The following is a 16,988-nucleotide window of genomic DNA, read 5'->3' as shown; positions in this document are numbered from 1 at the left end:
CCCTTCTTGGGCCCCCCATGAAGGACAAATAACCTGTCCAAAGACTTGAATTCCTCCGACCTGCGCAAATAAACCTTCAACACTATGCGCACATCCAATTTCACCAAACGACGCTGAGAAGCATCCCCCATCCAGTCCCCCAAGAACGGCAACGAAATCACCTGATTGACATGAAAGGAGGATACCACCTTAGGCAAAAAACGAAGGGACTGGATGCAGCAAAACCTTTTCCTTAAAAAACCACAGAAACGGAGGCCTACATGAAAGAGCCTGAAGTTCCGAAATCCTGCGAGCCGACGATATAGTTACCAAAAACACCACCTTCATAATAAGGTCTTTTATCGAACAAGACTCCAAGGGCTCAAAAGGAGAACCCGCCAAAGAGTCAAGAACGATATTAACATTCCACTGAGTAACTACCGGCCGCTGAGGAGGACGAAGCAAATTCACCCCCCTCAAAAAAACGGACCACATCCGGGGAAGGCGCAACCGACCTGCCCTGCACCTTACCCCGAAAACACGCCAAAGCAGCCAGCTGCACCTTCAAAGATGACAATGAAAGGCCCTTCTCAAAACCATCCTGCAAGAAATATAAAATGCACGACACAGAAGCTGTCGAAGGGACACACGCCCGGTCCCCACATCAATCTTCAAATATGCGCCACACACGCACATAGGCCAAAGACGTCGAACGTTTGCGAGACTGCAGCATCATCTGAATCACCTGAGAGAAAAACCCTTTCCTTCTCAACCGTTCCCTCTCAAGGGCACACCGTAAGAGAGAACCGAGCCGGATCTGGCATGACAACTGGACCCTGATACAACAGCACCGAGCCCCCCAGCCGCAGAGGCTCGCCTACTAACAAACGCATCAGATCCCCGAACCAAGGCCGACGCGGCCAATTTGGAGCCACCAACAACACCAGACCTGCATGACATTCTACCCTCTGTAGGAATCGACCTATCAAGGGCCACGGGGAAACACGTACAGCAACACCCTCTGAGGCCACGGAAGGACCAACGCATCGATCCCTTCCGCTCGTGGATCCCGACACCGACTGAAATACCGAGGAACCTGAGCATTCTGTGCTGACGCCATGAGATCCACTACTGGCATTCCCAAATTTAGAACTAGCTGGTCGAACACCGACCGGTGCAGAGACCATTCTCCGGGGTCCAACATGTGTCTGCTTAGAAAATCCGCGTTCACGTTGTCCACCCCGGCCACATGCGCCGCTGAAGTCTGAACTAGATGCCTTTCCGCTCAACTCATGAGCAGAAGCATCTCGATTGCCAACCACGGACTCTTTGTACCGCCCTGCCGGTTGACATATGCTACCGCTGTCGCGTTGTCGGACATGACTCTTCCTGCCTTTCCGACCACACTTGAGCAAAACGCCAACAGAGCTAGCCGAATCGCCCTCATCTCCAACCGGTTGATAGACCACTGAGCTTCCTCCGTCGACCACCGACCCTGCGCGGACCGACCGAGACACTGAGCTCCCCAGCCCAGCAGACTGGCATCCATTACCAGAATCACCCACTGAGGAGGTTCCAACGGCATGCCCTTTTTCAGATGGGCCAAGCACACCCACCACTGGAGACTGCGCCGAGAAGCCCCCCTCAATGGCAACCGCAACCCCAAACTGTGTACCTGGGGAGACCACCGGGACAACAGAGCCGCTGAAGCTGACGCATATGCGCCCTGGCCCATGGTACTACCTTTATTCTCGCTGCCATGAGGCCCAGAACCCGAAGGTACATTCGAACCGTCGGATTCTGAACGGACATTAACAGCCGGACCTGCTGCTGAAGAGAGGCGATCCGAGAATCCCGCAGAAAAACACGACCCACTGCCGTGTCGAACCGCACTCCCAAGTACTCCAGACTCTGCGATGGGATCAACTGACTTTTGACTACATTCACTACCCATCCGAGCGATTCCAGAAACGCGACCACCTGAGCCGTCGCCGCAACACTGTGAGCCCGAGACTTCGCCCGGATCAACCAGTCGTCCAGATACGGATGCACCAGAATTCCCTGCCTCCGCAAAGCCGCTGCTACCACCACCATTATCTTGGAGAAGGTGCGTGGAGACGTTGCTAGACCAAAAGGCAGGGCACAGAACTAAAAATGCCTCCCTAAAACAGCAAAATGAAGGAAACGCTGATGGGCCTCTCGAATCGGCATGTGCAGATACGCTTCCGTGAGGTCCAGTGACGTGAGAAATTCTCCCTGATGAACAGCCACTATGACCGAGCGCAGAGTCTCCATGCGGAAGGATGGCACCTTGAGCGCCCCATTGACCCTCTTGAGATCTAAAATGGGTTGAAACTGGTCCTCCTTCTTCGGCACCACAAAGTAAATGGAACAACCCATTCCCTGCTTGTGCCGAGGAACGGGTACCACAGCTCCCAACTCGATTAAGCGACCAAGTCTCTTGAATAGCCTTTAACTTGACTCGAGAGTGACAAGGAGAGGGAAGAAACAGATCCGGCCACAAGTGCTCGAACTCGAGCGCATAACCGTCGCGAACGACCTCCAGCACCCACTTATCTGAAGTAATTTGGGTCCACCCCTGATAAAACAGACAAAGTCGCGCCCCAACCTTCACCAGAGACTGGACCCGCACACTTTCATAAGGAGAACTTATTACCATTTCGGGTACCTCCGGAGGAGTCCCGACCTCCTCGACGACCCCCTCGAAAGGACTGCGTCCGCTGGAAAAACCGGCTTTTAGAAGGAGACACAAATCTGCCCGGCCTGTACCACCTCGCATCCTTAAACCGACCTCTAGCCGAACCACCTCGACTAGCCGCCTTAGGCCGTAACTCCGGCAACCGTGAGACCTTGGTATCCCCAAGACCACTCATCAGTTTATCCAAGTCCTCTCCAAACAACATAGAACCTTTGAAAGATAGAGAACACAACATTGCTTTAGAGGCCGCATCTGCCACCCAGCCACTAAGCCAAAGAGCCCTGCGAGCCGTCACCGCCAGAGCCATAGTCTTAGCCGCTGCCCTTAGCAAATCATAAAGGGTGTCCGCCAAAAACGAAGACCCCATCTCCAATTTGGCCAGGTCCTGAACCAAACCAGTCCTATCTAATGCAGGCTCATCCAAGAGCTTCTCCACCCAATGGAAACAAGCTCTGGCTACCAAGCCCCCACACACAGAGGCTTGCAAGGCGAAAGCCGACAAATCAAAGCTGCACTTCAGAAAGGACTCTAGCTTCCTATCCTGAGGATCCCGTAAGGCTATACCGCCATCCACCGGAATGGCCATTGCCTTAGTAACCGCTGTAACCACCGCATCCATAGTAGGTGGTTTCAGCAGGGCCAAATCTTCTGGAGGCAAGGGATACAGCTGCGCCATAGCCCTAGACACCTTACAAGCAGCCTCCGGCACAGACCATTCCTGAAAAACCATGTCCCTAATGTCTGAATTCATGGGAAAGGAACGGGATGCTCTCCGAATCCCCTTAACCAAGGGATCTACCTGGGGTCCCTCCGCAGAGGGCGTGGCCGCCGGAGCAAACTTCAAAGTAGAGATCACCTGATCAATGCGCTCTAACAACTCCTCCTTATGAAAAATGCGAACCACTGAAGAATCTTCCCCAAACCTTAGCCCATCCTGACCCTCAGACTCATCTAAGAGATCCTCCTCTCCTGGGTCACTCCAAACCTCCGACCCAGGCAGAGAAAGTATCTCCATAGGCTCCGAAATATCCACCCGCGGGCACTTAACTCCCACTGAGCTAGCAGCCTCCGGGGAACAAACAGCCTGAGTGGGGCCAGCTCTCCAGGCATTATACAGAGACCAAACGAACTCAAGGGGGAAACCAGACCCCCCCCCCCCGACACTGCTAAAGCCCCAACAACATTTCCCACAGTCTCCGCGAAGGACCCCCCTCGCTCCCCAGGCGGCAGGTCCATCGCGTGATCCGCGGCTAAACTAGGCGCGCTTCCTGCCACACACGGGTCCCCCGGTGCCGGTACGGAATGCACAGCCAAAAACGGCTCCATCGAGGCCGACCCGGGACGCGCAGCCAAAATGGCCGCATTTCCCGCCAAAACTGGCCCCGGCATTGCTGGCCCAGAATGTGCAGTCAAATCGCCGCCCAACACCTCCGCCGACTCAGGGGAAAGCAAAGGGGGGGGGGGGGCTCCCCACAAAATTTACATTGGCCACCTTTCACATCAACACCATGCTTCGCGCAAAATAGACACCTCGCCGGCTTAGACATAATGGCCGCGAACACAATAAAAACAAACAGTTGCTTTGTGCTCTGACAGACTAATAGGCAAAAACTCCCTTGAAGACGTTTTATCTCTGGACTGCCACAAGAACGGCCAAAATAGCCGCCTTTTAAAAACATTTATTTATTTATTTGAAACCTCGCTGCTGATGCCTAAATGCCTCAAGGGTACAGAACGAAGTCTGTAGCCAAGGTCAAGCAGTCCTCCAGAGGAAGAGCACAGGGGGAGGGACCCGGCCACCCGGGTGTGACACCCCACAGGGAATAAGAAGCCCCTGAGGACTTACACCCTTGTAATAGAGCTCCAAGTGTGGGCCTCTCTAACATTTACAACCCAACCTAGAAACCCCAAACGGGCCTACCAGACTGAGTACACTGCACAGGCTGCACACATCTACCCTCTGCTGAGACTGAGAAAATACTGGTTAGTAGGTCTGCACAGGCTACTTGTATAAGAAGTTTTAGTGTTCTCAGTCTCCCTCTGCTGGTAGGAGTGCATAACCCAAACATCTTGAACGGTCTGGAGGATTGCTGAGGAAAACTAGAATTTATTCCAGCGAGTGTTGTAATGTGTGATATAAATAAATTAAACAGCATTTATCCCATCTCTAGGTGATGCTATTTTGTATTTATAGCAATTACAAATGGAAGAAAATGTTTTCAGTGCTAAAATTGGCTGGAATTTTCTATGTATCTTTTCTACCTTGTAGTGCATGTGCTTTCCACCTACATATTTAACAAAATAGAATACAACTTTCCAAAAATGCCTAAAGGCAACACTAGACTTTTTATTAAAATGCAATAATATTCTGCAGTTGCTACATGGTTAAGTGCCAACTTTCCACATAGAAACTGCAAAGCTGCTGTGCTATTTGGTACAATCCCAAAATCTGCTCATATAGTTACTGCAGAGGAAAAGCCTTTACCACATGTTAGGCACATTGATACTGTACATGCCCTTACACCTGTTATTCAAGTGATAGGTAATTATGTTGTGCACACATCTGAGGAACACACCCAAAATTTGGCATGCAAATTCCAGCAATCTTCATAGAATCCGGGGGTAAATCTAACACATTTTAGTGCCCCTCACACTCCATCAACAAACATTATGGAAAACTATTTTTCTTGTTTATCTGAAGTGATTATATATTATCAGTTAAACAAGAAAAATAGTTATATTATATGATTGTTTGCTGCCTAGATTTGTAGATGGGTGGAGTATAAGAATGTTATTACTTAAATCTTTATGACAAGAGGGAAATCTCTAATTTGAAATATTAAGGCAGGCTTTATGTTCAACTCTGACTCTCATATTTAATAGAAAAAAATATAAGCACATGACCTTTTACCTTGTAAGCAGACTTTCAGCCCATCTACAATCTCTTGTCCACGATCTTGAACCACACAACGAGAGAACCAACTATGATGGATAAAGGCCAGATGAGTAATAGACATTATAATTTCTATGAGAAGCTTAAAAACAAGAAGATTCCTGTTAAAAGTAACTATCATTTAAATAAAAGATTTGTGACTAGAATAAAGGCAAATTTTAACAGACTAATACTAATCTGAAACATCAGAGTAATCAAAATTACTACCATGAAGCATCAAACTACAACAGCATTAAGATGACTATTTAAAATCAAGAGCTAAACACAAGCATTAGATGACATAAGATTATTTGTGACCTGTTAATATATGTTACAACCAGAAACCCCCTCCACTGGAATAGTGGTGGGTAGAGCCATAGAGCCTACGCTACTAAGAAGCACTGACCAGGCCAGAAAATCTGATGATGGCTTGAAACTGGGTACTTGCTGAAGCAGGGCCTAGCTGACAAGCCAAATCAGGATCTGGTGCAACATCCAAATACAGTTTTAAAGCCTAGATGAAAGAATAAATGACTGGAATAGCAAGGAGTTAGGTCAAGTAATTGAATTTAAAATGGAGTCCTTTTCATAAAATGGATACCTGTCCCTGCATTTGAAGTTAGAAAAGTTGTTTATTACAGAGGATGTAGCAGATATTGAGAAATTGTAAGAAGGGGGCTTTTGGGCTTCGATCTAGCTTGTGGTTAGCAACTGTAAGAAAAACAAGATTTGCATAATAAAATATACAGTTTTAATGAGTGAAAAGGGTATTAAGAAGTGTGAATCTGGGTGGTTTGGAGAAATCCCCAACTTTATCCAGAGGTGCAGAAGTGCGGACGGTTGTCCTGAAACTCTGACTGATGAGCGTGCCTGATTGATGTAACACTTGGGTAAGAATAAATTCTATATTATCAGCTATCTTCCTTGTCTCCATCTGTTTCTGGTCTATACACTTAATTCTCCTAATACACCTACAGAGACAAATTATTCTCAATTATATACACATAAGCAAGTAGACTCCTACTCATTGAGACATTATGTGGGATGACAAATGCACACAGATGTTCATAGATGTCAGGAGTCAGATCACAGAGGTCATGTTAAAGGGACATATTCTGAGCCTTCTAGAATTCCCTCTTCGTCCCCGTGGACAAAGGACCAGCGAGGGTCAAGAGAGGGGTAATTAAAAACAGACCTCATAAAATGACACAAGTTTTGAAATACTGCTCTTTACATTTCCATCAAAATTAAAACCTGTTTTCTGTTAGAAGAAAATTGGTGCTGCCCTATAACAATGGACTAAGTGTGGAGAAAAATTTAGATCTACGCATTCAGATAGGGTCTGCAGTATTATAAAGAATTCCCTCTCCTCAAAATGGTGCAGAGCCAAAAAGGGCCCCATAAGATTAAATTAGATCTCACATGCTAGTTCACGTTCCTTTAGTCTCTAACAAACCAGCCTAAACAGATGGGTTATGCACACCTATCAACAGGTGGAGACTGAAAATATCTGAGTCTTTAAATGTCCTCTGTAGCCCCTTTTGCAGTCAGTAATACAATATCAAAGCAGACCCTCAAAGACCTAAACCTGTTTCCCTCTCAATGTCCCCTTCATACTGTCTACTTCTAGGGGTGCTTGTGCTGCATGAGCCTTGCTTACACAAAATTTCATTTATGGTCCTTTTTTTTTTTTTTTTTATAACTTCAACACAACAACCAATGCTACCAACCACAGCAACTACTACAACCACTACTGATGCCTTCATGAATCAGACCTCAAAATAGAAAGAACATTCTGCACTCACAAAGGCAGCCACAAAAGAATGAACCAGGGTGAGTTCTGGGCTGGTCTGGAGGGACAAAAGGAAAGCAAATAAGCAGGTAAAACGTAATTTAACCCAGGGGCGTAGCCAGACTTCGGCGGGAGGGGGGTCCAGTGCCCAAGGTGAGGGGGCACATTTTAGCCCCCCCCCCCGGCGCTGCCGACTCCCCAGCCATTGCTGAACCCCCCCCTCCTGCTACCAACTTTGATCCCCCTGCCATTGCCGAACCCCCACCCACCGACTTTGACCCTCCCCCCGCCACTGCAAAACCCCTCCTCCACCAATTTTGACCGTCAAAGTTTGACCACCCCCCCCGCCGACGACCCTCTCGACCCCCCCCCCCCCCCGCCGTCGTCTACCTTTGCTGGTGGGGGACCCCAACCCTTGCCAGCCAAGCCGAGGTCCTCTTCTTCCCAATCCCGCGCAAGGATTCATTCTAGTCTGACGTCACGTCAGACTCACAGAAACAGAACGAAGCCTTGCGCGGGATTGGGAAGAAGAGTACCTCGGCTGGCGGGGATTGGGGCCCCCCGCCAGCAAAGGTAGGCGACAGCGGGTTGGCGGCAGGAGGGGGGGGGGGGGAGTCGAGAGGGTCGTTGGCAGGGGGGGTCCAGGGGCAAATCTACATACTGGCTACACCACTGGTTTAACCTTCCTTATTGTCCCCTCCAGACTGACCCAGACTGATAGAAAATATCAATGCAGAAACCCTCATGGATGGGATCGCCTGAACATCCATATGATAGTGCAGAACAAAGGAATCCGAGGTGGACCAAACTACTGATCTACAAATATCTAGAGGTGGCATCAAGAACCAATGCTATAGCTGGACAGCCAATTTTGGGTGGAGACATTTTCTCTTTTCCCGCCCTACCTCTCACTTTTGACCATTCCCCCAGCACCTCACAACTCAAAATATAAATGCTGTAGCTAAAGAGGATCCCAAGTTCTGTCAGCCAAAGACTTCCTCTGAAGGTGGCCAGAACTCCCTTTTACCAAGTTTGGCAGGTAGCAGCAATGTCCCTGAGCCACCGATGTCGGCACCCCATGCATGTGTAGTTGGCGGTGATTCAAGGCTGGTGCTGCACAGTGCAGAACTTTGCAGAAGAGAATTCTGGCTGCCTCTGGAGGAGGTCCTCAGCTGGCAATACTTGGCAAAATCCCCATCAGCTACAGCAAGGGTCAGGGCTGGTGTTAAACATGATGGAGCCCAGGTCAGAAAATAAAAGAAGGAACCCTCCTAATCCCCCCTCTTCCCTACCTCCCCTCCAACGTCCCAGCTGCCATTACTATCATACAAAAAAAAATGTTCAAGGAAACACGTTATTGGCTTGTGTTGATCCAGTTAGCGCTTTTTTGCTAATACTGTATATATGTGATCATGTTTATTGTGGCTTGAAGACTTTGGAAGCAGGCACAAGAGGGTGCTGAAATGCCAAGTGAAGCTGCATATTTTCAATATAGCATATGTGGACGTCGAGTAAATACTTTTTTGAGACTCTGCAGCGGCTGCTCTGTGTGAAGCTAAGTGCTCCTCTTTTTTGAGATCTCTCTCATGTGCAATGTATATGTTCTGTCCTCCGACAGCCTAGTTTATAACGTGATCCTAAAATGTGTGTAATGCTTTTACTGTTATTCTCAGTCTAAGGACTATCATTGCTGCACTTTCTCACTGCAAAGATACATGAGCAATGCACTGTGGGTAATGTAGTTCATAGGCAGTGCAACCACACTTGCTTGGCTGTGTAAGAACTGTTACCACTGGTTGTGAGGCTGCCCAGACCTCCTCCCTCTCTCTGCCAAGCTTGGCTCTTTTGTCTTCCTGCTATCATTTCCTGGTCATTCTCACTATCTCTGTCCTGGGAGGTCAGCCAGGTATGACCTTTCCCCCCCCAATCGAGAGCCGTCCTCTAGGGCCACCCCTTGCTACCCGATGGCAGGCTCTGTCCCCATTGGTCTCTATCTGCTCCTCCCTGAGCCTGTGTGAAGCCTCAACACCTCTTTGTCCTTTCAGCCATGAGGCATTCCAACACCATCTAGCCAGAGACATGGATCACCTCATTCCAGACAGCTCTGTCCTGCTGAAACTCCCCGTAACGAACCTGTTTTTTTTACCTTGAAAATATCTCCTCTCTAATGAGATACTGCACATTCCAGTCACCCTGCTGTGGACCATTTCTACTGTTAATATATATTCAACTATCCTTCCCCCTCTGCAATATATCTACCTCTCTTCCGATCTTCACCCCTAACAGCTCTCAGATTAAGGAGTCTCTGTGTCCTGGAGCAGCACCTCAGAACATCTGTCACTGAGTAAATTATCTGTGATTTATTCAATAAAAGAGACTTCATAAAAATAATAGAGACTTCGGGTGATTGGTGTGCCAAGGTTATACTCCAAGATATTGGGGCCTCTAGCTATCAAGCCCCAAGAGTCTTGAACAGTATATTTATGCGTAAAATAAAGAGATGCTGTTTACTGAGATTTTTTTGTATCTAAAAAGCATTGGAACATTTTGAGGATTAAATGAATGAGGAACAAAAAACTTAAGGTTTGGGCTTGCAATGGGATGTCTCATAGCCTGTTTCTGAGTCTTTAGACAATGTTCTGATACTCCTCGTGTTCTTTTATGAGGTGGTTTCCATTTAATTTTTTGTAGTAGTTGCTGGTCAGTGTGGTGTAGCACTGCTCATTTTTTTGGCTTGATATCTGAATATTGTGAGAGTGATTTGGTATACCCTACTTTTTTGAATTACTATCATACCAAAAGGCTCTCACCAAATACAGAAAAAGAATAACAAAAATTGAACTGGGAACCCCAAGAAGTTAACCTTGGCAACACTAGAGAAATAAAAACAGAAATTCATTCCCTTTACTACTGAACACAATACAAAGGCATCTGCTATGCACATTTCCCAAAGCTAATATATCCCATTTAATACAATCAAAATAAAAATGTTTCTTTCTTCTACATTTGTTGTCTGGACATTAGTTTTCCATCATGTTAGTTCCAGTTTCTCTTTTCTGGCTTCCTGTCTTCTGCTATTTCTCCTTGAAGCGGAGAAAATTTAAAAGTCATGGTATAGGAGGCAAGGTTCTGGTGTGGATTAGGAATTGGTTGGACAGACGACAAGTAGGGTGAAATAGACATGTTTTCAATGGAGGGTGAATAGTGGAATACCTAGGGATCTATACTAGGACCGATACTATTTAACATTTATAAATGACTGAAAATTGGAAAGATAAGTAAGGTGATTAAATAATTTTGTCTCATCTGCAAGTTGCTAAACACGTGCAGACTGAAAAATTGCAGGAAGACTTTAGGAAACTGGAAGACTGGGCGTCCAAATGGCAGATGAAGTTTAATGTGGACAAATGCAAGGTGATGCACATTGGGAAGAATAATCTGAATCATCGTTACCCGATGCTAGGATCTACCTGGGGAGTCATCATCAAAGAAAAAGATCTAGGTGTCAATGTAGACAATACACTTAAATCTTCTGTTTAGTGTGCAGTAGTAGCTAAACAAGCAAACAGAATTCTAGGAATTATTAGGAAATGGATGAAAAATAAGATCAAGACTATTATAATACCGCTGTATCGCTCCATAGTGCGACCTCATCTTGAGCATTAAGTTTAATTCTGGTCAACTTATCTCAAAAAATATATAGAAGAATTAGAAATGCCTCAAAGAAACGTGACCAAAACAAAGGTAAAATTATGTATCATACCTGATAATTTTCTTTCCATTAATCATAGCTGATCAATCCATAGACTGGTGGGTTGTGTCCATCTACCAGCAGGTGGAGATAGAGAGCAAACTTTTGCCTCCCTATATGTGGTCATGTGCTGCCGGAAACTCCTCAGTATGTCGATATCAAAGCTCCATCCGCAGGACTCAGCACTTAGAGAATTACACCCACGAAGGGACACTCTGCCCAGCTCACCACCGCCGAAACGGGGGAGGGGAATTAACCCAGCTCATCCCCACACAAGTGGGGGAGGGGAATCCGTCCAGCTCATCCCCGCGGAGCGGGGGAGGGACACCACACCCGCCGATGCGTGGGGATCTGGCTTATCCTGCAACCGCAACAGGAGCTGACTGACCCTAACACCGCCGAAGCGGGAGGGGTACAAAGCTGCCCTACAGCCGCACGAAGCGGGAGGGAGTGCTGGCAGAATTTAAATCTCAATCCAGCCCCGTAAAACGGAGGGGAGAGGAATGCAGCAGCTCACTGTAACACAAACTCGTCTCAACTCTTGAAGAATCCAAGTGAAAGAAGAACTTGAACACGAAGTCCTCCTGAAGTAACTGAAGGCTAAACTTGAACCTAAAATTCAACCAGAATATAAACAGTACAGATATCTGGGAGGGGCTATGGATTGATCAGCTATGATTAATGGAAAGAAAATTATCAGGTATGATACATAATTTTACCTTCCATATCATCAAGCTGATCAATCCATAGACTGGTGGGATGTACCGAAGCAGTACTCACCCAGGGCGGGACATAGAAATCCCTGACCGCAACACTGAAGCTCAAAACCGGGCCTCCGCCCGAGCAGCCACAGTCAAGCGGTAATGCCTGGCAAAGGTATGGGCCTTCCCCGCGGCCACCTAAGCCGCTGCAATGGCTTCCTTGCCCATCTTGCCACTGTAGGCTTAGAAGCCTGCAGACCCTTACGAGGACCTGTAAACAGGACAAACAGATGATCCGATTTCCGGAAATCATTGGTCACTTCCAAGTACCTGATGATGACTCGTCTCACATCCAGAAATTGAGAGCAGAGTATTCCTCTGGGTAGACCTCCCTACGAAAGGAAGGGAGACAGAGCTGCTGAATCACATGGAAGCGAAAAACAATCTTGGGCAGGAAGGAAGGCACTGTGCGAATAGTCACTCCTGCCTCAGTGAACTGCAGAAAAAGCTCTCGACATGAGAGTGCCTGGAGCGTGAACTGCAGAAAAAGCTCTCGACATGAGAGTGCCTGGAGCTCGGAAACTCTTCTGGCTGAAGTGATAGCCACCAAAAAGACTGCTTTCAACGTCAGGTCTTTCAGAGATGCCCTCGACAAGGGTTCAAAAGGCGGCTTCTGCAATGCTCTTAGCACCAGGTTGAGATTCCATGCAGGCACCACTGAGTGCAGATGAGGGCGCAGGTGATTAACTCCCTTGAGAAAGCGCACCACATCTGGCTGCGAAGCCAGGGAAGCACCCTTCAGGCGGCCCCTGAAGCAAGCCAGAGCTGCTACCTGAACTTTCAGGTAACTGAGCGACAGGCCTTTGTCCAGACCTTCTTGCAGGAACGCCAACACTGAAGAAATTGGAGCAGTGAAGGGAGAAAGTGAGCCTGCTTCACACCACGCTGCAAAGATATGCCAAACCCTGGCATAAGCAGTAGAAGTAGAGCGCTTCCTCGCTCTCAGCATAGTGGCGATGACCTTGTCTGAGAAGCCCTTCTTTCTCAGACGCTGCCGCTCAATAGCCAGGCCGTAAGACCAAAGGGGGAGGGATCCTCCATCACCACGGGACCCTGATGAAACAGGCCCTGCTCCACTGGCAGCTGCAGAGGATCGCCGACTGAGAGCCTGATCAAGTCCGCATACCAGGGACGTCTGGGCCAATCCGGACCCACCAGGATTACCCTGCCGGGATGCTTTGCCACCCGGTCTAGCACCCTGCCCAACATAGGCCAGGGCGGGAACACATAGAGAAGCTCTTGTGTCGGCCACTGTTGGAGAAGAGCATCTACTCCCAGGGATCGAGGGTCCCGTCCTCTGCTGAAAAAGCGCCATCAGATCTAGGCTCGGCTGGCCCCAGCGCTTCGTGATGTCCAAGAACGCCTGAGCAGATAGCTGCCACTCTCCGGGCTCCAAGGTATGGCGACTGAGAAAGTCCGCCTTGACATTCATGACTCCGGCAATGTGGGCCGCTGACAGCTGTTCCAGGTTCGCTTCCGCCCACTGGCATAGATTCATGGCCTCCTTGGCTAGAGGGGCGCTCTTGGTACCTCCCTGGCGGTTGACATAGGCCACAGCCTTGGCATTGTCCGACAGGACCCGTACAGGCTTCAACACCAGTACCGGGATGAACTCCAACACCACCAACCGAATGGCTACGAGTTCCAGGAGGTTGATAGACCACTTGCCTCTGCAGGAGACCAGAGCCCCTGCGCTGTCCTTCCCAAGCAGTGGGCTCCCCAGCCCATCAAAGAGGCGTCTGTCGTGACGACAATCCACTCCGGGGTCACCAGAGGCATCCCTGCAGACAACTTGTCTGTCTGCGTCCACCAGCTCCGCGCCTTGCGCACTGCTGGGTCCAAGGGAAGGCGCACAGCATAATCTCCGACATCGGAGTCCAGCGCAGCAGCAGAGATTGTTGTAGTGGTCTCATATGAGCCCTGCCCAGGGCACTACTTCCATCGTGGCCGTCATAGAGCCCAACAGCTGCCATAGTCCCAAGCCCGAATAGGAGAGGCTACTAGGAACTAGTCCACCTGAGCCTGAAACTTGACAATCCGATTGTCTGGCAGGAACACTCTGCCCACTTGGGTGTCGAATCGAACTCCCAGATACTCCAGGGACTGAGTCGGGCGCAGCTGGCTTTACTCCCAGTTGATGATCCACCCCAGGGAGCTCAAAAGAGCAACCACCCGGTTCACAGCTTTGCCGCACTCTGCATAAGAGGGGGCTTGGATCAACCAGTCGTCCAGATAAGGATGGACTTGAACTCCTTCCTTCCTCAGGAAGGCCGCGATGACCACCATTACTTTGGAGAAGGTCCGCGGAGCAGTAGCCAACCCGAACGGGAGGGCTCTGAACTGGAAGTGTCGGCCCAGTACTGCAAAACGCAGAAAGCGTTGATGAGGAGGCCAGATGGGAATATGCAAGTACGCTTCCTTGATGTCCAAGGATGCCAGGAACTCTCCTGCCTTCACTGCCGCTATAACAGAGCGGAGGGTCTCCATGCGAAAGTGCCGAACTTTCAAGGCCCAATTGATCCCTTTGAGGTCGAGGATAGGCCGTATAGAACCTCCTTTCTTTGGTATCACAAAGAAAAAGGAGTAACATCCCTTGCCAAGCTGATTTTCTGGCACCGGAACGACCGCCCCCAGGCGGATCAGATTGTTCAAGGTCTGCTGCACTACCACAGCTTTGACCGGAGACTTGCAGGGAGAGAGTACAAACCCGTCTTTTAAGGGTCGGCAGAACTCTAGCTTGTAGCCGTCTCTGATGACTTCCAGCACCCAAGCGTCTGAAGTTGTTGTGGTCCACTCGCCCATAAACGAGGACAGCCGTCCTCCAATCTGCACTGGGGCGTGGACCAAGGCCCCGTCATTGGGTACGAGACCCTGGGGGAGGACCGGAGGGAGCACCTCCGGGACGGCGGTCTCTGCGAAAGGAATGCTGCTTGGGGGAGAAGTTCCTCTTGAAGGAAGAGGGGGCAGAGGAGCCCGACCTGCCCGGGCGGTACCGACGGGCTTCCTGAAACCGTCCTCTGGAGGTACCGGGACGAGTACTAGCCCGAGCCCTGACCTCTGGTAACTTCTTGCCCTTAGACGTGCCGAGATCGGTCACGATTTTGTCCAGCTTGACCCCAAAGAGCAGCTTGCCTTTAAAAGGCAATCTAGCCAGGCGGGATTTAGAGGCGTGGTCAGCAGACCAATGTTTCAGCCAAAGCCACCGCTGCGCAGAGATTGTCTGAGCCATGCCTTTCGCTGAGGCCCTCAAGACATCATACAGCAAGTCTGCCAAATAGGCTAAGCCCGATTCCAGGGCCGGCCAACCAGCCCTCAAGGAAAGATCCGAGGGGAAAGCCCGCTGCACCATAGTCAGGCACGCCCTGGCCACATAGGAGCCGCAAATTGAGGCCTGCAAACTTAAAGCAGCTGCCTCAAAGGACGACCTTAAGGCCGCCTCCAATCTTCTGTCTTGGGCGTCCTTTAGGGCCGTGCCACCTTCCACCGGCAACGCCGTTTTCTTAGTCACCGCAGTGATTAAAGAATCCACGGTAGGCCACAGATAGGCCTCACGTTCACTTTCAGTCAAAGGATAGAGGCGGGACATAGCCCTAGCCACTTTAAGGCTAGCTTCCGGGACATCCCATTGAGCCGCAATTAAGGTGTGCATGGCATCATGCACGTGGAAGGTTCTAGGCGGGCGCTTCGTCCCCAGCATAATGGCAGAGCCAACAGGGGCTGAGGGAGAGACGTCCTCCGGAGAGGAAATCTTCAAAGTGTCCATGGCCTGTACCAACAGGTTGGACAAATCCTCTGAGCTAAAAAGCCGCGCTGCAGAGGGGTCATCCGCTCCATCCGAGCGGGGATCCGTCTCCTCCAAGGAATCCGCAAAGGACCGTTGGGAGACCTCAGATACGCTGCCCTCATCTACATCGGAGGAGACAAAGTCCTCCAAGGCCTGGGAATCAACCTGAGGGCGTTTACCTCTGGGAACCTCAACCTCTTTACCAGACGAGGGAGCAGGGGCAGCGTTTTGCATAAGGAAGGCCTGATGCAGCAGCAAAACAAACTCGGGGGAGAAACCCCCCAGACTGTGTACTTCCGCAGCCTGGGCAACAGCCCTAGACGCACCCTCAACCAGCGCTCGCAAGAGCGGGGGAGAGACATGCTGCGCATCCAAAATGGCGTCCGGCGCGACACTCCGCGAAGGAGCCGCGCGGGAAGAACGGCGCTTAACTTTAGCCGCTTTTGTGCCGTCGCCCAAATTAAGGGCGTTCATGGCATTAATGTCTCCAACCTCAAGGGCGGCCCAAGAAGAAGCCGTCCGAGCCGCGTGGCCGGCCAAGATGGCGGAGGCGAGGAGCGGGGGATGGGCGTTTATGGCGGGAAAAATCGCCACGCCGGAAGAAGGACCGGGACATTCATCGGCTACGAAACTGTCACCCAACAAGGGCGAATCAGGCTTTAAGACCCCCGCATCCCCTCTAGAAGCGCCCAAGCGATCCGGGGAGCGAATCTTTACGCCCTCGCCCTCCGACGCCATATGCCACGTGGAGATAAATCGGGGAACCCCCTGCCCGCTATAAAAAGGTAAAAATTACCTGCTGTCCGCTCCGAGCTGTAACGACCTGGTGTCCCAGTGAGTAGCTGCAATAAACGTTTAAATAAACGTCGAAATAAACGCCTTTAAGGACGTTCAAAATTTTTTTTTTTTTTAACGGAGCCAGCGGGAGGGGGGAGAAAAGGAGGGACCTGGCACCACCAGGTTTGCACTTGCTCAAAAGAGCCCTCAACCCCAGGCACTCAACAAAACCTAAAAATTAGGCTTGGAGGCCTAGCCAGAGCTGCTGCTGTGTGTGACCACCACCTGCTGAGATAGAGAACATACTGAGGAGTTTCTGGCAGCACATGACCACATATAGGGAGGCAAAAGTTTGCTCTCTATCTCCACCTGCTGGTAGATGGACACAACCCACCAGTCTATGGATTGATCAGCTTGATGATATGGAAAAAGGGAATTAAACTCCTCTCATATGAGGAAAGGCTTAAAAGGTTAGGGGTCTTCAGCTTGGAAA

The 16,988-nt window shown here is 49.7% G+C and overlaps 1 protein-coding gene across 1 annotated transcript in view; it reads right to left on the bottom strand.

Moving 5' to 3' along the window:
- The window catches only part of PIWIL1 (piwi like RNA-mediated gene silencing 1), a 368,470-nt gene that overhangs the window by 122,665 nt on the left and 228,817 nt on the right, over positions 1-16,988 (bottom strand). Inside the window, exon 15 of the mRNA XM_030218398.1 lies at positions 5,610-5,680. Coding sequence (XP_030074258.1) covers positions 5,610-5,680 — 71 coding nt within the window. The remainder of the gene's footprint in view (positions 1-5,609; positions 5,681-16,988) is intronic.

The sequence above is a fragment of the Microcaecilia unicolor genome, chromosome 11 (genome assembly GCF_901765095.1).
Source record: "Microcaecilia unicolor chromosome 11, aMicUni1.1, whole genome shotgun sequence".
NCBI classification, from domain to species: domain Eukaryota; kingdom Metazoa; phylum Chordata; class Amphibia; order Gymnophiona; family Siphonopidae; genus Microcaecilia; species Microcaecilia unicolor.
The sequence above is the reverse complement of the archived record's forward strand: the minus strand, read 5'-3'. Positions and strand labels throughout refer to the sequence as shown.